The following is a 21,851-nucleotide window of genomic DNA, read 5'->3' as shown; positions in this document are numbered from 1 at the left end:
CAGGCAAACTCAGCATAATTATTCAGCTTAACCATTGGACTACTAGCTCTGCAGCTCTCCATACTTTTAAGTTCAATAGGGCACTCCATGGGTGGTGACTCGCACCAATTTTAAGCTGCCTCACTTTTGTTTCAGACTATACTCTTTTCAGACTATACTCCTTGCATTATCTGGACGACAGGCATCTTTTCTAGATTGGCCGAGCATGGTTTTTTTTCAATGCGTTTCCATCCTCTCTTTTCATGTTGATGTTTTTTATCAACCTACAACAGGAGTTAGCCACCATGCTTCTTTTAGCTTCTGGATAGCTCACATAGCATTGGTTCTCCCTCCTTCTTTTTCCTCAGCACAAGGGAGCAAATGCCTCTACCATTTTTGTCTGCTCTATCACCAGCATGGACATATTCTTTGTTTCAGCCTGTAATCATTTCATCTGACAGCTGGGTTTCTTTCATGCTGAACTCTTCTGTATTATATCTCTCTCAGCTTATCTGCAAGTTTTGATGTCTCCAGGAAACCAGCCGTACTGTGTTGTTCTCATAACCAAATGTGGTTTAGGTTTTTTTCCTGGTGTCTTCTTTATCACCCAGATCTCACTTCCTTATCAGTTGGAATGGTGTGGATTTTCTCCTTTGTCTATTAGAATCTTTCTTAGTACTGCTCTAGCTTTTCACATGCTAGTGGAGGGAAAGCTTCTTAAGGCCTGTTTCAGCTTTTCAAATGCAATCGAGGGACAACCTCTCTCTGCTCCTCCCTTGGTCTTCAGATTCACAAAAAGGAGTTTTAAGGGGAAACTACCTCTCAAACTTTCACCTGTAGTCTGGAACCTTCATGGGGTTCTTTCCAGGTTAGTGAAGCCTACATTTCAGCCAATGGTCATAGCTCATCTTCAGTTTTTCACCTGGAAAGTTATTTTTACCTATCTTTCTCACTTCTGCCATGAGGGTCAGTGAGTTACAAGAGTTGGAGGCAGATTTATCCTTTTACAGTTTTTCTCGGATACAATGCTTCTACGTACACAACCACAAGTTCTATCGAACGGAGTAGAGAAGTTTCATCTCATTCTCTCCTTTCTGGTCTATAAGTGTGCTTGGCTTTTTATATAACACTTATACGACTTCTCCCCAACTCTTCGACTCCTTTGATTCTGACAAGTTGGGGGACATTTTGTTTCTAAGAAACCGGTTTCTCACTGTTTAGTTACCTGTATATCTGTTTTGCTCAACCTGGCCTGCACCTGGTGATTCAAGTCTGATCTGTAGTTTTCCTTGAATTTATTCCTATTTCAAACTTCTGTACAGCTGCCCCTTAGTCCTCAGTTCACACATTCACCTATTATTATTGTCTGGAATTTTTTCTCCAGACGAGATGGGCACTTTGGCCATTTTGTATTGTAAAATTTATTCTCCTGAATTGCCAACACTCCCACCATCCCATTCTGGTTAACTTGGAGGTCACCCATGTGTGATAACATGCTGCCTGCTTTTCCTGAGATAAAGCACAGTTACTTACCATAACACGTGTTATCCAGGGACAGCAGGCAGATATTCTCATAACCCACCCACCTCCCCTGGTTGGCTTCTTAGCTGGCTTATCTTAACTGAGGAGACGTGCGCCCTTCGTCGGGCGAAAAGGCACTCGCGCATGCGCGGTGCAGGCTATCGTGAACCTTCTAAAGTTTTAAAGTGGCGATGCACTTTTGAAGTGGTCCATACCGGGGCTCCGTCGGTGATGTCACTCGTGTGTGAGAATATCTGCCTGCTGTCCCTAGATAACCTGTTACGGTAAGTAACTGTGCTTTCTCTTTTCTACTGATATTACTTTGCCTCAGGTACCCTTACATTTTTCTAGCTCTGGCTACTGCCTTATGGGTCATTCCATGTCAAGTGATCAGATTCTTGGAAAGTGCCCTGCATGACCATCACGGATTTTGATGAAACTTCATATGCAGAGTCCACCATGTCTCAAACGAACTTTGGTAAAGTTTTAGTTTCGCCTGTGGAATATTTGTGGAGAAATAGCCATTTGTTTGACTCCATACCACAATGAAATACAGTACGACAATGACATTCTGACAACTTTGAGACACAATATCTCCCGAGCTGTTTTTCCAAAAAAACTGAAAGTTACCTACCCTGCACAACTTTTTGAGCTCTGTTCATTGCTACCAATAACAATTTTTGCCGAGCACTGATTGAATGCCTGAATTACAGTAAACTTGGCCGAAAAAATTAATGCTCCAAAAAAAGTCAAAGTTTGACATTACAGTGGTGCCTCGCATAACGGACGCCTCGCACAGCGAACGCTGCGCACAACGAACTTTATGTCTTGATTCGTACAACGAACTTCGTTTCACACAACGAAGTCGCCCGAGCTGCATCCTTAACTGCCCTCTCTCCGCCTGGCTCCCTCTTGCCCCCCCCCCGACTCCCCGACACGATCGGGGCAAGAGGGAGCCCAAGCCCTCTTGCCCCCCCCGACTCCCCGACACGATCGGGGCAAGAGGGAGCTCAAGCCCTCTTGCCCCCCCGACTCCCCGACACGATCGGGGCAAGAGGGAGCTCAAGCCCTCTTGCCCCCCCCGACTCCCCGACACGATCGGGGCAAGAGGGAGCCCAAGCCCTCTTGCCCCCCCGACTCACCGACACGATCGGGCCAGGAGGGAGCCCAAGTCCTCCTGGCCACGGCGACCCCCTAACCCCACCCTGCACTACATTACGGGCAGGAGGGATCCCAGGCCCTCCTGCCCTCGACGCAAACCCCCCCTCCCCCCAATGACCGCCCCCCCAAGAACCTCCGACCGCCCCCCAGCCGACCCGCGACCCCCCTGGCCGACCCCCACGACACCCCCAACCCCCTTCCCCGTACCTTTCTGTAGTTGGCCGGACAGACGGGAGCCAAACCCGCCTGTCCGGCAGGCAGCCAACGACGGAATGAGGCCGGATTGGCCCATCCGTCCCAAAGCTCCGCCTACTGGTGGGGCCTAAGGCGCCTGGGCCAATCAGAATAGGCCCGGGAGCCTTAGGTCCCTCCTGGGGGCGGGGCCTGAGGCACATGGGCCCAACCCGACCATGTGCCTCAGGCCCTGCCCCCAGGAGGGACCTAAGGTTCCCGGGCCTATTCTGATTGGCCCAGGCGCCTTAGGCCCCACCAGTAGGCGGAGCTTTGGGACGGATGGGCCAATCCGGCCTCATTCCGTCGTTGGCTGCCTGCCGGACAGGCGGGTTTGGCTCCCGTCTGTCCGGCCAACTACAGAAAGGTACGGGGAAGGGGGTTGGGGGTGTCGTGGGGGTCGGACAGGGGGGTCGCGGGTCGGCTGGGGGGGCGGTCGGAGGTTCTTGGGGGGGGCGGTCGTTGGGGGGAGGGGGGGTTTGCGTCGAGGGCAGGAGGGCCTGGGATCCCTCCTGCCCGTAATGTAGTGCAGGGTGGGGTTAGGGGGTCGCCGTGGCCAGGAGGACTTGGGCTCCCTCCTGGCCCAATATTGTCGGGGAGTTGGGGAATCGGCGGGGCAAGAGGGCTTGGGCTCCCTCTTGCCCCGATCGTGTCGGGGAGTCGGGGGGGCAAGAGGGCTTGGGCTCCCTCTTGCCCCGATCGTGTCGGGGAGTCGGGGGGGGCAAGAGGGCTTGGGCTCCCTCTTGCCCCGATCGTGTCGGGGAGTCGGGGGGCAAGAGGGCTTGGGCTCCCTCTTGCCCCGATCGTGTCGGGGAGTCGGGGGGGGGGGGGCAAGAGGGCTTGGGCTCCCTCTTGCCCCGATCGTGTCGGGGAGTCGGGGGGCAAGAGGGCTGGGGCTCCCTCTTGCCCCGATCGTGTCGGGGAGTCGGGGGGGGGCAAGAGGGCTTGAGCTCCCTCTTGCCCCGATCGTGTCGGGGGTGCCAGGGACCACACGGAGTCACCCACCGTACCACCCGATTCGGGTAAGCGCAGGTATCGGTGGGTGGCTTATTTGCGGGGGGGTGCCTTATTTTACATTTTTTTCTAAAAAGGGGGGGGCTGTCTTATTTGATGGCCCTGCCTTATCATCGGGGGAAACACGGTAGAAAAAAAAAAAAATGAACAGTTAAGTCCCAGTTTTTGCCGCTGAGACTCTGCCCTCTCTCACTGTAAAATTAGACTCTACTTAGTCTGTCTTTAAATTTAAAAAATGTGTGTTGTTTTAAAAAACAATTATGTTTTTAGATGTATCTAAATAAAAATAATAACCAAAAATTTATCTTTTTTTATGTCATCTTAGCATATTTTATGCTGCAGAACGAATTATTTTTTTTTACATGTATTCTTATGGGAAAACGCGTTTCACATAACGAACGTTTCGCATAACAAACTTGCTCCTGGAACCAATTAAGTTCGTTGTGTGAGGCACCACTGTACTTAGCTCCCACAATAATTGAGTAATAAATGCGAAATTTGGCGCATAATGTCTCAGTACAACGTTGTTTTCAAAAGTACAATTTCAACCTCCAAGCTCTTTCCATTAGTTTACAAATTAAGTGTAAAGTTGCTAATTTGTGTAAAAAGGCCCAAAAAAGGGTATTTTCAGCCTGCTTTTACAGAAAAATACCTTTTAGAAACTCTTTCAAATCAGTCTCATTAGAAAGAGCATATTTCAAATCCCCTAGAAAAGTGGACTTCATTTTTTAATACAGGTTAACAATGGCTGAAAAAGGGGGACAAAGTTGGGAGACGTTGCCACGGCAACAACCTCTATTTCAACATAGTTCTGTCATTTTTAAAGTTACAGTTTTGTATTGACGTAGTATTACTACTACTCTATTGCGTTGGTCCATGGTAACATTGTCACTACCAGTTCAAGAGTTTGAACTGGCAACCCCATCGCCATAGGGGTCACGCCCGATAGCTGTGCAATACCAGCCAAGGGTGGGCCACTTCGTCCAGGTTCCCAAGCCTCGCATTTGGTTTCTTTGTCAAGGTTCCAAAGCCTTTTGTTGGTATCTTTCTGGTTCCAAAGCCAATGATTAGGGTGTCTTATCCTAGGTTCCCAAGCCTAAATTGGGTATCTTATATGGTTCCCAAGCCGAAGTGAAGTCCACTTTGATTTTAACTGCCAGAAATCTTTATAACATTCTGTTAAATTTTTGAGCCACTTCAATGCAGTTTCTGGAAATTGATATTGGCGGCCGGATGATGTAACTGAAGGGGCACAAAGCATGCAGATGAGGTGTTGCTCTGGAACCCAACAAACGTCTTGCCTTTCTGGCCAATAAAACGAATGAGCTGGACCGTGAGGATGCATAAATTTTATCAATGCATCATTTTGTTCAATTGAGACTTCAACAACGTTGCCTATCCACCATTGATTATCGTAAGTACAGGCAACGTAGCAACCAGGAAAGATTTCGGACACTTTCAAATTTGGAATGGCAGTATCAGAAATTTTGGCAACAAAATTTATTGTGTCATTTGAAACTTTGCTGACACGAACCGAGTTTGAGTCGACTGGTACAAATTGGTGGTGCTCTCTGGTACCGGCTACTGTGCTGCTTTCATGCCATCTTTCTTCTTGAAACTTTTTGCTTTCTTCAATTTCTTCTTTTGGAACATAAATGTATTTAACTCCGTGCATATTTTGGTCACAAAAGTTAAATAGATCCTTTGGCGTCAATATTTGATTCGTTGATGGTCTTTGGAGGCTAGCCCGGGCAGCCAGTCGTTTAGTTGTTCCACCAACTCCATCGCAGGGTGATTTTCCGTGGCTAGTTCCAAAAAAATTCCATTCAGCCTCAATGTTGAAATCATTTCTGTGATTGCACAAATTCACAAAGTTCTTGTAGTTTTTATATTGTGCAGCTGAGCCGTCACTGAAGTAGTATATTTTGGTAATGTTTGTTTGAGTTACCAAAAATTCGATCAACTTTTGAATAAACACGTGTACAGATATCGTATCATGTTGCATATGATCAGAAATAATGCAACAGTTTACAACTTGCAATGTGCCCACTTCATTGAGGTAATATGCAACAAAAGGATGTACCGTAGCTTGTGAATTTTCCCAGTGAAAGCCTTGGGCGGCATCCTGTACAACAAATGAGTAATTTTCAGCGAAATCCATCAAAACGATCATTTCCGTTTCTTTTAAGCATGTCTTCAACATCTTCAAATATTCACTTTGATGTTTTGAAATGAAATGGTGGTTTGTCAACTTCCAAATCTTGCTTGCAAGTCTTTCAATAAAGTTGTCCATGATTAGTACGCTTGTTTCTAATGTTTCACGGTCAGCGTGAACCCATTGCTTAAATTCTATTGATTCTTCTGGATCTAAATCCTTGAATATTTCTTCCAGGTATGCTGTTAGTGCTTCTTCACCAGGGCAGTTTTGACATCGTTGTAGCATACAGTCATTGACATTTAGGTCGCACACAGTTTTTTCCATAAGAACTTTGTAGTTCTCTTTGACATTGGCGCCTTGTAGCATGAGCTTTACATTTTGATGTATCGTGCAGACACACACGGAGTGTGCACCTGATGCACCAATGGTTACACACCACTTTGGCCTGAGCCCACAGAATTTGGAAAAACCAATTTCAGTTCCGTATTTGTTACAGTACGCCACGTACAGCTCTTTTAAATTACACAACAGCAGCCGCTTTTGCTTTTGTACTTTTAAACCATTGAGGCGGACTGAAATGCAATCTTTTTTGCCAGGACATATTCTGCTGAATTCATCGTCTTCGTAAAAATCTTGAACTCTATTTGCAATTTCTTTTGGAAGGGACTTGCCAATTTTTGCAACAGATATAGAACAAATGCCTTTCTCTTTCTTTACTTTTTGGGCTGTTCTGACCATGCGCTCTGAAACGCCAAACTTCATTGCTGTTTCCTTTATTGACCAAATTTTGGGGCCATCGTCAATAATTGAACTTTCATTGACCTGTTGGATATTGCAATTTTCGTTTTCATTTCTTCAATGAGGTCAGTGTAATCTTCACATAACTTGCATTCTACAGACTGACGAGATGGCCCAACTTCTTCAGCTGAAACTCCAGCAGCAGATGTAATCTTCTTGGCTATCACATTCTGCACACGTTCAATTTTTCGTATCACATAGCCGGCTTTATCTCTACTAGCTAACCTTCGAATTTTCAATGGAGAGGTTCCTAAAGCAGTCAAGCTTTGATCAACTGCATCGGAGATGCTGATATCAAAATCGTCTGAAGATGAAGATGCTGCAGTAGCTTCACTCATTGAAATGTATTGGGCTTTGCACCTACTGCAAAGTTTCTGACCTGGCTTGATATTTATTTTTGCCACTTTTCTAAAATCATTAGACATGGCAAGATCGACTTTTAACAATCCACTTTGAACAATGTGATTTTTCTTTTCAAATGGATTACAACACAATGTTTGCTTTAATTCGTATTTGTCGAGATACTTTGCTTTGTGGTGGAGGCAGATTTGGTCTTTATCCATCAGTTCAACTTCAGAGCGCCGAGTGATAAGCAATTTTTCATCGGCTGACAAATTATGTAAAAAAATGAGCCCACATTTTTTAAAATAAAATGTGCCGTCATGACACTTTGACAACAATTTTTGCCCAATGGCACAGTCTGGCAGAAAAGGATTATTATTAGTCGATTCGTTGGCATCCATTTTAAACTGAATTAATAATAATGTGGATCTGAAAAAGAAAACAAGTTGTAATTTGTGATCTGCATGCAACAAAATTATCACCTCAATTTCTAGTTAGGAATAATCATTAATTAAGAACACTATAATTGTACCCAAAGCTTGAGTAAAAATAAACAGGGAAAAACAGTGTGAAAAGTGACATAATTGTAAGTTGAAACGTAGGCCGTTGCCATGGTGACATCTCCCAACTTTGTCCCCCTTTTTCGGGCATTGTTAACCTGTGTTGAAAAATAAAACCCACTTTTCTAGGGGGTTTGAAATATGCTCTTTCTAATGAGACTGATTTGAAAGAGTTTCTGAAAGGTATTTTTCTGTAAAAGTAGGCTGAAAATACCCTATTTTTGGCCTTTTTACACAAATTAGCAACTTTACACTTAATTTGTAAACTAATGGAAAGAGCCTGGAGGTTGAAATTGTACTTTTGAAAACAACGTTGTACTGAGACATTATGCGCCAAATTTCGCATTTATTACTCAATTATTGTGGGAGCTAAGTAATGTCAAACTTTGACTTTTTTTGGAGCACTAATTTTTTCGGCCAAGTTTACTGTAATTCAGCCATTCACTCAGTGCTCGACAAAAATTATTATTGGTAGCACTGAATAGAGCTCCAAAAGTTGTGCAGGGTAGCTAAGTTTCAGTTTTTTTGGAAACATAGCTCGTGAGATATTGTGTCTCAAAGTTGTCAGAATGTCACTGTCGTACTGTATGTCATTGCAGTATGGGGTCAAACAAATGGCTATATCTCCATGAATATTCCACAGGCGAAACTAAAACTTTACCAAAGTTCGTTTGATACATGTGGGACTTTGTGCATAAAGTTTTATCAAAATCCGTGATGGTCATGCAGGGAGCCCTTGATCACTTGACATGGAATAACCCTTATCACAATGTAGTTCAGCCCTAAAATCATTGCCCAATGATTTATTGTGTTTGGTGCATATCAGTACCCCATCAGATAGTTAACACTGGAACAACTGCTAAGTATATACTATATTCTGTTTTTACATTTTTTACAGGCTTTTATTGAGACCATGTTTACGAAGAAAGCACCCATAGATGAAGCTTTTTTGTATGCTAAGGTGAATATAGATTTTTTTTTTTTTTTTACTTAAAATTGGGGTGTTTTTTCAAAATTATTTTCTGTTAGTCCAACTTTACATTTTATTTATTACATTTTGCAGTCACATCTACAAAAATGTTTACAAAAATGTTTAAATCAAATATTTGAAATATCCAGTTTTGTACAGCATTATATCTGATCTGCCCTTTAGCACTAACACTCCTCTCAAAACATTTTAGGAAATGGCTTTGCTTTCAAGTGTTTGAGAATCATCAGGAGGTCTTGTAATCTTAACTCTAGCCAGTGGTGTGGTAAGAGGGGGTGGGGGTGTTGGACTGCCCTGGGAGCTGTCTTGGTGGGGGCGTCAGCACTTCTGCCCTCCCCACGCCATGTTCACATCCTTTCTTCCCTCCCTCCCCTTTAAATCTTTACCGGTGTGAGCAGTTTCTCTAGCCTGCTCCTTGTACTAGCCTGGCTTCTCTCTGAAATCACTTACTGCTTATGGGGCCAGAAAGTGACATCAGTCTCTCTCTCTTTCCCCACTCCCTTTGCAGCAAAGGAGGGAATGAGAGATGGACAGTGAGAGAGAAAGGGAGACATGTTGCCAGTGAGGGTGGAGGAGAGAGAGGAAAAAAAGTTGGACTCATGGAGGGACAGAGAGAGATGTTGGTTGGGGAAAGGAATGAGGTCCAGAGGAGAGGAAGCATGCAGGAGTCGGAAAGAAAGAAATCTTGGATGCACAGTCAGAAGGAAGTGCAACTAGAGACTAATAAAATCACCAGACAACAAAGGTAGGGAAAATCATCAGTTTTGAACATTTATATCTGCTGTCTATATTTTGCACTATATTTGTTTATTTTTTTTTTGTAGCTGTTCCTGAGGTGACATTGCATATTTTAAAGTCATCTGCCTTGACCTCTTTGAAAAAAAAACAAATATAAATGATAATTAACATTTTCTCTGCATACAGTGTGCTTTGTGTTTTTTTTTAAAATTTTGTAGTTACCATTATGTATTGTTAATGGAATTATATTGTGTGTGTGTGAAAAATTAATGGAAGAAATTATATTACAACTAGTCTTTAAGCCCGTTACATTAACGGGTGCTAGAGTAGATGTCTGTCTGTCTGGGTATTTTTTTTCTTTGTCTCTCTCTCCTTGCATGCTGCCTGTCTGTCATTTTTTCTGTCTGTGAATCTCCGTGTGCCTCCTTCCTATGTCCATAGTGCCCCTTTCTATATCCTTAGTGCCTCCTTCCTCCCCCCCCTCCGATGCCAGCCTGTCTTCCATTGAAACCCCCCATGCCAGCCTGCCTGCCTCCCATCCCCCTGAGCAGCATATTTCCATGGAAATCCCCCCGATGCCATCCTGCGTGCCTGCCTTCCATTGAACCCCCCCACCCCCCTCCAATGCCAGCCTGTCTGCCTCCCATCCCCCTTCCACCGAACCCCCCCATGCCAGTCTGCCTCCCATTCCCCTGAGCAACATGTTTCCATGGAACCCCCCCCCCGATGCCATCCTGGCTGTCTGCCTTCCATCGAACCCCCCACCCCCTTCCGATGCCAGCCTGCCTGCTTCCCATTCCCCTTCCACTGAAACCAACCCCCCCCCATGCCTGCTGCCTGCTTGCTTGCCTCCCATCCCCCTGAGCAGCATGTTTTCATGGAACCCCCCATGCCATCCTATCTGCCTTCCATTGAACCCCCCCACCCCTCCTCCGATGGCAGCCTGCCTGCCTCCCTCCCATTCTCCTTCCACCTGCCTGGCTCCGCCCCTCCCCCCCCCCCCCCCCCGCCGCCGACGCCGCCGACCCGGCACAACCAAAACCCCCATTGACCCTCCCACCGCTACAGGGCGGACAAACCCGGCAGGAGCAGCAGCGTCGCAGGCACACTAAACGCTGCTTCGGGTCTTCTACTGGCCTAATTTCCTCTGCCGCTTCCCTGATGACGTGCACTGAATCAGTGAGGAAGAGGGAGCTGGTTCGAAGATAACACCGCATCAATCGCACTGTGGACCGGCTGTTGAAGAACACTGGACCAGCAGGAAATTTCTGTGGACCAGCACTGGTCCATGGACCGGTGGTTGAAGAACACTGCTCTAGCACTCACAGAGCTGGCACCTATGCAACCCACTATCCCTCCCCCATCACTCTTCTTCCATTCTCCCCCTAAAACACAATTGTATCCACTCATACATCTTAACAACTCCCCCCCCACACACACACACACACTTACTTACTTAGCCCTCTTAACCCCAAATTGCATGGATCAATGTCTGTCAGCAAATTCTAGCATCTCATTGGCCCTCTCTCTCTCTCCCTCCTAGTCACAAATTACTTCTACTATTGCTAATTCAGGTAATAGAAATCCAGAAAAAATTAACTAGCCAAAAGATACAGTCCAAACTCCAGATTGTACTCTATTGGGCATGCCCATTTTTCATGCCCCTTCGCTGGCATGTCACCTTTGTATTCGTATACCTAGTCGAATTGAAAAGGTCTTCAAAGGCAGATAATGTTGACGGCATCAATGGTTGGAGCTTCTGCTGGCTTTGGAGCATCTCACCTGAACAAATAGAATAAGACACTCCTCACTGAAGATCCTCTTCCTTATATGCCCAGGTACAAGTGACCCCCATGATCTTGTCAGCAGAAATTCTCTACACATTTCTTTTTAACCTAGTTCACCTTCCTCCAAACTTGAACTTTCGTTCCAGTTAAAACACGCCTTGACCCTACTTGACTGGCATGGAGGTAGAAAATCTGAAGCTGCAGCACTGTGACCACTGGTATGTCTTATGACTTCCTAAATGGTTAATAATAATAATAACAATTTATATACTGCAGGACCGTTAAATTCTATGCGGTTTACAATGATTAGAAATGTTACAGATTGAATAGAATAAACAAAATACAGACTTAATGATTGATAGATCTAGAGATCGTTTGTTGAGGACTAAGATTGTATAGGTTGGTTTCCTAAGTATTTCAGGAACAGATGTGTTTTTAGGCGTTTCCTGAATTCCCTATAGGTAGTAGGCACGAGTAATTCTAGGTCTTTTCTCCATAGTGCTACTTGATGTGAGAAAAGATATTGGTAATGAGTTTTAAATTTACAACCTCTAACCGGTGGAGAAACAAAGTTCGGTGTGAGCTTCGCTTGTGTCTGTTGGTTGTGAAAGAGAAAAGGTCTGTTATATATTTAGGGGCTAAGCCATAAAGTACCTTGAAGCAAAAACAACCAAACTTGAATTTCACACGTGCCTCCATCGACAGCCAGTGTAGAAGTCGATAGGAAGGTGTTACGTGATCAAACTTCTTCAGTCCACAAAGTAATCTAACCGCTGCATTTTGTACTAGTTGCAATCGCCGCATATTCTTCTGGGGGAGTGCCAAGTAGGCGATGTTACAATAATCGAGTTGACTCAGTATAAGGGATTGTACCAGAATTCAAAATGAGGAGGTATCGAAGTAAGCTCTGATGGACCGAAGCTTCCAGAGGGTGAGAGAGATTTTTCTAATCAAGGAGTCTATCTGGTCTTTCATGGTCAGGCTCTGGTCCAGTGTTACTCCCAATATCTTCATAGTGGGTTGAATGGGGTAACTAAGGTTATTGATGCACATTGGTGCTTTAGTGTCAAGTGGGTGTGGTGATGCTATGAAAAATTTTTGTTTTCTCTGAGTTTAGTTTTAGTCTGAATTCAGTCATCCATTGCTCTATCCGATTTAGTACTTCTGTTGCTTTGGGGTGACTTCTGAGACAGAGTTGGTGAATGGGATGATTATTGTGAAGTCATCAGCATAGCTAAATAGTTTTATCCCCAGCTGGGACAGTTGTGCACCCAATGAAGACATGTAAACATTTAAGAGCAAAGGGGATAGTGGTGATCCTGTGGCACGCCAGATGGATTGTTCCATGTGTCGGAGAGATCTTGATTAAAACGTACTTGGTAGGTGCGTGATATAAGGAAATCTCGAAACCAGTTCAGTACCTCTCCTCTGATTCCAGTTGTGTCTAGGCATTGTAATAATTTTCCATGGTCCACCAAGTCAAAGGCAGAGCTCATGTCAAATTGCATGATTAGGGCGTTGAGGCCCTTACTGAACAAGTAACGCAAATTGTCCAGAATGGCCACGATTACTGTCTCAGTGCTAAACAGAGTCCTAAAACCAGATTGAGTTTCGTGCAGAAGAGAGAATAGGTCGAGATATTCCATTAATTGGGTGTGTACCAATCCTTCCATGATTTTTACCATAAATGGAATAGATGCTACTGGTCTATAGTTGGTTATTGATGTTGCTGATTCTTTACAATTTTTTAGGACTGGGGTTATTATAATATGACCATTGTTGGTGAGGAATTTTCCATTGTTTAGGTTATTGGTTAGATAATTCAATAAAGATAATTTAAAGTCTAGTGGAGCTGCTTTCATAATCTCTGGGGGACATGAGTCCAGGACACAGTATGATTTAGAATATTTGTTATATAAGTTGATGTAGCTATTCCAATCTAAATTGTGGAAGGAACTCCAGATCATGTCCACTGGTATTTCATTTCTTTGTATATCAGTTGATTGATGTTCGTAAACAACAATTGTCGAGTACCGTATTTTCACACATATAACGCGCACCCTTATAAAACGCGCACACGGGTATAGCGCGCGGGGAACCGAAATTTATGTAAATAATTTAACAGCGCGCACAAGCGTATACCGCGCATGCTGCTCGTTGAATTAAAACCTCCTCCTGCCTTGCCATCCCGACTCTCCTCTTGCCGCTCTGCCCCGAATCGCCGCCCTGTTCCTGCCTTGCCGTCCTGACTCTCCTCTTGCCGCTCTGCCCCGAATCGCCGCCCTGCTTCTGCTTTGCCGTCCCGACTCTCCTCTTGCCGCTCTGCCCCGAATCGGCTTCCTGCTCCTGCCTTGCCGTCCCGACTCTCCTCTTGCCGCTCTGCCCCGAATTGCCGCCCTGCTCCTGCCTTGCCGTCCAGACTCTCCTCTCGCTGCCCTGCCCTCTGCCCCGAATCACCTCCCTGCTCTGTAAGCATGTGCAGACCATCTACAGACAAAGAAGATGGTCTGAGCATGCTTGCGCTCAGTTTTCTGCGCCGGGTTGTCAGCGCGCCTTTGTCGCGGCGCGCTTTTGATCACCGTGGCCATGTCCCCCCTCATCTCATTCTGTTGTCTATCTGGCCTTGTAATTTGCCCAGTGACCCATTGAATAGTATTTTGCCTATACAACAGCATCCCAGCCATTGGGTAAGCCTATAAAAGATCATTAATGCTGCATGTAGAGTCCACATTTTAATTTGATCTCTTCAGATTGGTATTCTGCATTTATCTAGTAGAGTTTATCAATTAAATTTAAATTTACCGCCATAATGCCAGGAATGAGACGAAAGTCATATACAGTGGACTTTAAGCTTAAAGTCGTTGCGAAAGCTGAGGAAATAGGCAACCGGGCCGCAGTGAGAGAGTTCGATGTTGGAGAAACATCGGTGCGTGAATGGAGAAAAGATAAGAAGGAACTGGAGAAATGCAATCCGCGAAAACGGGCACGTTGTGGGGCCAAACCAAAATGGCCTCAGCTGGAGGATGACTTGAAGCAGTGGATTCTGGGGAGAAGGGAGCAAAATCAATCAGTCTCTACCGTTGCAATTCAGATGAAGGCAAAACTACTTGCCAAGGGAAGAGGAATACCCAACTTCAAAGCTGGCTTCACATGGATCTCGAAATTTATGAAAAGGAACGGACTATCGGTTCGAATGAGAACAACTGTTGGCCAGCGACTTCCGGATGACTGGCAGCAAAAATTGATCGATTTCCGTGACTTTGTTGCCAAAGAAATATCTGAACTTGTCATCATTGCAAAAGACGTCATCAACATGGATGAAATTCCAATGGCATTCGACATTCCAGCGACAATAACCGTAGCCCCCACAGGTACTAAATCTGTTGCCATCACCACAACTGGGCATGAAAGAATGTGTTTTACAGTAGTTCTTGGTTCCTCAGCTAGCGGGGTTAAGTTAAAGCCCATGGCCATTTTCAAAAGGGTCACTATGCCCCGTGAAAAACTGCCCACCAGTGTGGTTGTGCACTGCAACAAGAAGGGATGGATGGACTGCGACGTAATGAGATTGTGGGTAGATAAATGCTTTAGGGCAAGACAGGGTGGATTTTTTTCCAAAAAATCCTTGTTAATTTTTGATGCCATGGCTGCCCACAAAGAAAAAAATGTTCAGGCCTACATTAATTCTACTGGTGCCCACATCGCTGTAATACTTGGAGGCCTGACGTGTAAGCTGCAACCACTTGACATCGCAGTGAATCATCCATTCAAGACTTTTGTTAGAAAGGAGTGGGAGGAGTGGATGCAGAGCAGCACGCACAAGTACACACCCACGGGGCGGCTGAAGCGGCCAACTTTCACAGAAGTCTGCAAGTGGGTGGCTTCAGCATGGGATAAAATAACACAAGATACTATTCGAAACGGATTTAGAAAAGCGGGCATTGTTTATGAAACTAATGACACTACTACCGGTAATCATGCAGCGGAAGGAGGCAACAACACGGATATCAGCGATGATGATGACGACGATAACTATATCACTTCGGAAATAAACGAGGATCGTCTGCAGGCCGTGCTCACTTTATTTAATGACGATGATGACAATTCGGATTTTGATGGATTCAACGATTCAGATGACTGTGATGATGATGACTGAATAAACCAATAAACTTTGTTTATTTACAACTTTACCGTAATTACGGTAACTATATTTAGATTATTTTGTCCTCGATACTTCGTTTGATCTAGATTACCGGTAAATGTTATAGTTTATAAGAATGAACATGTGATTTCTGTTCTTGTTGCTGAATTCATACTCACTAACTCTAGATTAAAAGTTATACGGTAGTTTATAAGAATGAACAGTTGTTTTTTTTGACGTTTTTGGTTGGAGAGTGTGTGAATGGTGCGTGAGTTCTCCTATGTCTGGTTGAGGTGGATTGAATTATTTAGCTGAAGAAATTACGATAGTTAACCCCCCCATACCACACACAATTCCCCCCCCCTATCAAACATTCAGGAAGTTAATCAAAACCTACCTTTTTGACAAATTCCTCTGATCTATCCACCCTCTTACTTGCCTCCCCCTCTGACCTCGACTCTCCCCCAGTCTCTTCTCCGCCGTATGTAACTCTACTAATGTAACATCGCAGCAGGTAACTTACAGCAAATGTAACTACTCAGTATATGTCAACCTAGCGGAAAAAAACCCCCCAAAAAAACAACTTTGCCGTAAATCTATCTTCTAAAATGTAAATGTAACAACACTGTAAATGTATCGTCCTAAATGTAAGTGTAACATTACTGAAATTGTAACTTCGCTGTAAATGTACAGTCTCTTATTTGTTAACCGCATAGAACTTCCATGGTAATGCGGTATACAAGAATAAAGTTATTATTATTATTATTATTACGGTAATTCTCTTCCATTTTTGTTCCCATTATAAAAAACACTGATAAGTTCCCAGAAAAAAATACATTAAAATAAGAAGTGAAAACAAAGGCCCCTACAGATGAGAACATAAGAATAGCTTAACTGGGTCAGACCAATGGTCCATCATGCCCAGTAGCCCATTCTCATGGTAGCCTATCCAAGTCACTAGTACCTGGTCAAAACCCAAAGAATAGCAACATTCCATGCTACCGATCCAGGGCAAGCAGACGCAGAAGCAGGGCAAGCATGTCTTAATAACAGACTATGGACTTTTTCTCCAGGAATTTGTCCAAACCTTTTTAAAACCAGCAACGCTATCTGCTTTTACCATAACTTAGATCTTTCCTTCCAAACAGAGACCTTGCTAGATGTCAAATACAGAAAGAACAAGGTAACTTCACAACGACTTAGCTGTGCAGGAAATGTGAATCTCCTCATACACCCACCATATAGTGCAAAAATGTGCAAAGGTCTGGTTTTTTCTTTCGATCACTACATAGCCTAATGCCACACAAGCAGCGCTGTTACAAACATATTCTGAAGGTCAATGCTAAGGTTAACAAAGTTTCCTTCCTTGGACCAGAAGGAGATACTGACAAACCACTAAAAGAGATCCCAAAACAACTACCCAGGCACAACACCCAAAGACCCACTCAGTGTGTGAACCAGTTGAGTGGAGTAGACTAACTGGGGGGTGGAAATGGGCCCAGAGTTTGCTCAGCAGAATTTCCCAGACCACCTCTTCCTCTCAACACATTGGCACGCTGGTGGGTTTATTTTATAGCTTTTTCACCCCCTTTGGCTTCTCCAAACCACACTGCCCCCCCCACCCCTTGAAGTCCTGTCCCCCCTTGAAGTCCTGTCCCCCGTTAAAGGTCTGCCTGTCCCCCCTTGAAGTCCTGTCCCCACCCTGAAAGCCTGATGCCCCACCCGAAGGACCGCTGGCCCCCCTACCCTGAAGGACCGCTCGCACCCCCGACGTCCGATTCATCCCCCAGCCCCCCCGCACCGTTTGCGGTGGAGAAGCAGTCTACTGTGGGTTCGCGATGCCAGTGAGCCCTGCTGCTTCCTCTGCCAGCTGTCCCGCCCCTTCTCTGAGCCCTGCACTGCTTCCTCTGCCGCGGTCCCTCCTTCGGGGTGGGGCATCAGGCTTTCAGGGCTGGGGGATGAATCGTACGTTGGGGGGTGCGTGCGGTCCTTCAGGGTGGGGGTGCGAGCGGTCCTTCAGGGTGGGGGGGCCAGCAGGCTTTCAGGGCTGGGGGATGAATCGGACGTCGGGGGGGGGAACCAGCAATGTAAAAAACAAATTGTAAAACGCGCTCACGCATATAACGCGCATGGTTATGCTCGGTTTGTAAAATCGTGTATAACGCGTGCGTTATATGCGTGAAAATACGGTAGTTATTTCTTAGGTTTTTGATTTTTGAATCGAAATGTTGTGCTAGATCATTTGCTGAAGGTAGCTTGGTATGCATGGGTTGAGTGTGGCGTGTGGTGTCAAATAAATTTATAACTATGTTGAACAGTTCTTTTGTATTGGCTCCTTTTGAGCTAGTATTAGATGAGTTAATTTTGGTTGAGTAAAAAGTTTTACGTTTTTCTTTTATCTGTTGTTTGTAGAGTTTTATGTTGGATCTCCAGTTGTTTCGGTCTGACAGTTTTCCCATTTTTTTCCAGATTCTTTCTAATCGTTTTACTGATTGTTTCATTGTTAGGAGTTCGACATCAAACCATTTGTTGTATTTGTTTGAGCAGCTTTTGCTCTTTCGTATGGGGCAATTCTATCTAAGATGGACGTGCTAGTTTTCATCCAATAAACATAGAAGTCAGCTCCTTCTTCTTCTATCTTCGCTTGTAGATCATATTGTGACCAATATTCCTCTGGGTTGATATGACCCCTTGTGAGGTGTTCTCTTTTTGTCTGTGGGTGTGTCTTAGATTTTAGCCGAGTCCAAATTAGATTGAAATAATAAGTGAAATGGTCGGACCAGATATCAAGATACCAAGTACCATCCGAGAGAGAGATGGGAGGGTTTATGATCTCCTTTATGGACATTGCTACCACATCTAGATGATGGCCTTTTTCATGTGTTTGAGTGGGTGAAGGGAGATTATAATTGAGTAAAGAAAGAAAGTTTTTAAAGTCTTTCGCTTCTGGATTGTCTATTTCATCTAGATGTAAGTGTATGTCTCCTGCGATTAGATTATGTGATGAAGTGATTGAGTTATGTAGGACAAATTCGCAGAAGTCTTCTCTAGCTTTTGGCCAGCTTTTTGGCGGAACATAGAATAGTATACAAGAGAGGGAATCTTCTAGTTCTTTATTGCTAATTTTACGGCTAATATTTCTAATTGATTGGTCATTTTGGAATCCAATAGTTCAACTACAAATCCTTCCTTGGTGACAATTGCTAATCCTCCCCCTCTTCTTCCTTCACGATTTAGCATGTGAATTTTAAAATTATCTGGTATAAGATCATTTATTATTGGGTCAGCTTCAGACAGAAGCCACGTTTCCGTTAGGAAAAGACAAGTTATTTGTTTGTTGATGATCCAGTCTTTAATTAAGAATGCTTTGTTCCTAACAGATCTGGTGTTAAGATATGCACAGGGAATGGAGGTAGATGTGTTAGGTTTGGTGGATGTAGTGGTTCTGATAGGTTTTACTTCCCTTGTCCTTTTATTTTTTGGGGTATTTTGATGTCTTCCGTTGCTTGAGATTACTTTGATATGGTTTGCTCTATCTTCCTATTGGTTGATTATAAACCTAATGGGTAAATCAGGGTAATGGGATGAGTGTAGCTGTGGATAGAGTGACTTAATATCCTTAATGTTGTTGCATATTAAATAGATTAGTAGGATCAGTAGGAGATGCATGCTTGTAGATTAAACTGACTCCTTCTTGTCCGAATTGCTATTTGGTGTTTCTGTTACTTCCCGTTTCAATGATAATTAATTAGCAGTGAATCAAATAGCCCTAGATCAGATTCAATAACAACGGGTAAATTAACAGTTAAATTAGTAAAATAGCAGAAAATCAGATATCTGGTATCAGTGCTGATTTTGAGTATCCCCACTGGTTTGGGGGAGGGGCAGATCAATTCGCTTGCCTGCAGGATCGGGCTCCTGCTTCTCTCCTGCCCGCTGATATCAGTGCTGTTCTCTAAAATTTCCCCGCTGGTTCGGGGGAGAGGTGGATCACTTGCCTGCAGGATCGGGCTCCTGCTTCTCTCTCCTGCCTGCTAGTATCGGCACTGATGTTTAAAATTTCCCCGCTGATTCGGGGGAGGGGTGGATCGCTTGCCTGCAGGATCGGACTCCTGTCTCTCTTTCCTGCCCGCTGGTATCGGTGCTGATTTTTAGGTATCCCCCCTGGTTCGGGGAAAGGGCAGATCGCCTGTCCACAGGATCAAGCTCTGCTTCTCCTCCACTTCTGTGGTGGTTCTTCAATGAAGATCGATGCTGCTGAGGTAGTAGTGGCCTCCGCAGCGCTCCCTGTTCAGTTCCTCGGCATGGCACCTGGGAGTATGATCGCTCCTCTCAGCCTGAGAGTACGATCGCACCTCTCAGCCCTAGATCGTGTCTCTGCTCCATCACTGCGTCCGGGTGAGGAGCAATGCTGCCGTGGGCTGCGGTAGCTTTCGGGTGGAGAGCAGCACTGCTGTAGGCCTCACATGGTGGTTTCCGCAGCGACCTGGTCTTGGCTCTTTACCACGTCCTTGCCTTAGTTCTAAGCCGCGGCATGCGGCTCTCTACCGCAGCGCCCGAACGTTCTCTGTCATGGCGCGTGGACCAGGTGGGCAGAAAGTCGGGTGGGTGTCGGGCAGGCTGATGTCAGGCGGAGAGTGACACTGGTGGTTTCCGCAGTGTCCTGGCCTTGGCTCTCTGCCGCTTCTTTCCTTCAGTTCCCTGCCACGGCGTCTGAACATTCTCTGTCACGATGCGATGGGCAGGGGTCGGGTGGATGTTGGCAGGTAAGCACGAAGGAAAGAAACGATTAAAGGCGATTGCTTAAATAAAATTAAAAAATAAACGAGTAGCGCGACTTGTTCATGCTTCTATCCTCGACGCCATCTTTAGATTACTTGTGTAGCCTAGGACATCAGCTGGACTCTACTATTGTGAAAAATCTTTTTCTTTCCATTAGTACATAAGATACGTTTTAAATGGGGGTTTTTAATAGCATCTTTTCCATATCAGGCTGCAAAATACTGGAATTACCTACCACCTAATTTGAGACTAGAACTTTCATATGTTAGATTTAGGAGACTTGAAATCTTATCTTTTTAGAAAATAAAGGTATGGAATGAGAAGGTTGTATCTGGTAGGAGTTGAATAGGTTAAGCTCCCCTATTGCAATTTGTCATAATTTATATCAAGTTTATATTCAGGGATATTGTGTGTTCCTTTATCTTTTGTAATCCGCACTGAGCCCATTGGGCAATGTAGCAGAATAGAAGTTCTCATATGGTATTGTAAGATATAACACAGCTTTTAGTGCTTAGAGCAGGGGTGTCCAATGTCGGTCCTCGAGGGCCGCAATCCAGTCGGGTTTTCAGGATTTCCCCAATGAATATGCATGAGATCTATTAGCATACAATGAAAGCAGTGCATGCAAATAGACCTCATGTATATTCATTGGGGAAATCCTGAAAATCCGACTGGACTGCGGCCCTCGAGGACCGACATTGGACACCCCTGGCTTAGAGGAAGCTTCCATAAGCAGGACATTACAGTTACTTTGTGAACCTACAGAAACCAGTTTTCTGAATCCTATCATTTCTGAATGGTGGTGGTGGTGGTGGTGGTGGTGGTGATGGTGAGAGGAAAGGCATACATTCTCTTTCTTTATGCTTACTATACTTCTCCTGCTCAGTTTTATCCCCCTTTATTTTCAGTCTTTTTCTTAGCCTATTAGCCCTTCTTATTCAATCCTGCAGTATTAACTTATTCTTTTATGCTGATGGTATTCTTCTAATTCATTCATTACAAATCTCCTATATATCTAACCTCACTTCAATCATGTTTAAAGCTAGTAGCCACATGGTTACAAAAACATCATATAGTTTTAAATCCTGTATGTTGGATTTACAGGCTCATTATCATTACCAACTGTTAACTCATCCTTTTTGATAAGCTAATACTTCCTGTAACATCTTTTTGATATCTGGGAATAATATTACAGTTATCTCTTTCTCTTTCACACAAAAAAATTCCAACATAGAACAGGTTTTCACAGCTCTGAGCTAAACGCAATTATTTTGATACCACCCCACTTAGGATTCTACTATGCATTTTTAAATTTGAATTATTGTAACATTATATATGCAGATATATCTAAATTCAATCAACTGCAAACTTTTGCAAAATACTGGAGCAAGAATACTGTGTAAAAGGACAAAGTTTTGATCATGCCACACCTTTGTTGGAAAGGTTGCATTGGTTTCCAATACAATTTAGAATTCAGTTGAAGATACTTACCGTAACTTTAGTTCATAAGGTCTTATACACTGGAATCCCTTCATTTTTTCTGCATAGATCATCCCCTGTACTCCTAAAAGTACATTACGATCTTTAACAGATAAGAGATTGGTTATCCCTCAAACATCAAAAACAACAAAAAATTTGGCTTTTTTTGCAA

At 44.2% G+C, this 21,851-nt stretch overlaps 1 protein-coding gene across 3 annotated transcripts in view; it reads left to right on the top strand.

Moving 5' to 3' along the window:
- The window catches only part of XPNPEP3 (X-prolyl aminopeptidase 3), a 133,771-nt gene that overhangs the window by 47,054 nt on the left and 64,866 nt on the right, over positions 1–21,851 (top strand). For 2 of the 3 annotated variants that reach the window (XM_033935084.1, XM_033935082.1), the window contains one exon: positions 8,663–8,725. The exons of the other annotated variant lie outside the window; for it this stretch is intronic. In XM_033935084.1, coding sequence (XP_033790975.1) covers positions 8,663–8,725 — 63 coding nt within the window. The remainder of the gene's footprint in view (positions 1–8,662; positions 8,726–21,851) is intronic. 3 annotated transcript variants of the gene reach the window in all.

Source organism: Geotrypetes seraphini, chromosome 2, assembly GCF_902459505.1.
Source record: "Geotrypetes seraphini chromosome 2, aGeoSer1.1, whole genome shotgun sequence".
NCBI classification, from domain to species: Eukaryota; Metazoa; Chordata; class Amphibia; order Gymnophiona; family Dermophiidae; genus Geotrypetes; species Geotrypetes seraphini.
Note: the sequence above shows the minus strand (reverse complement) of the source record. Positions and strands in the feature narration are given on the sequence as shown.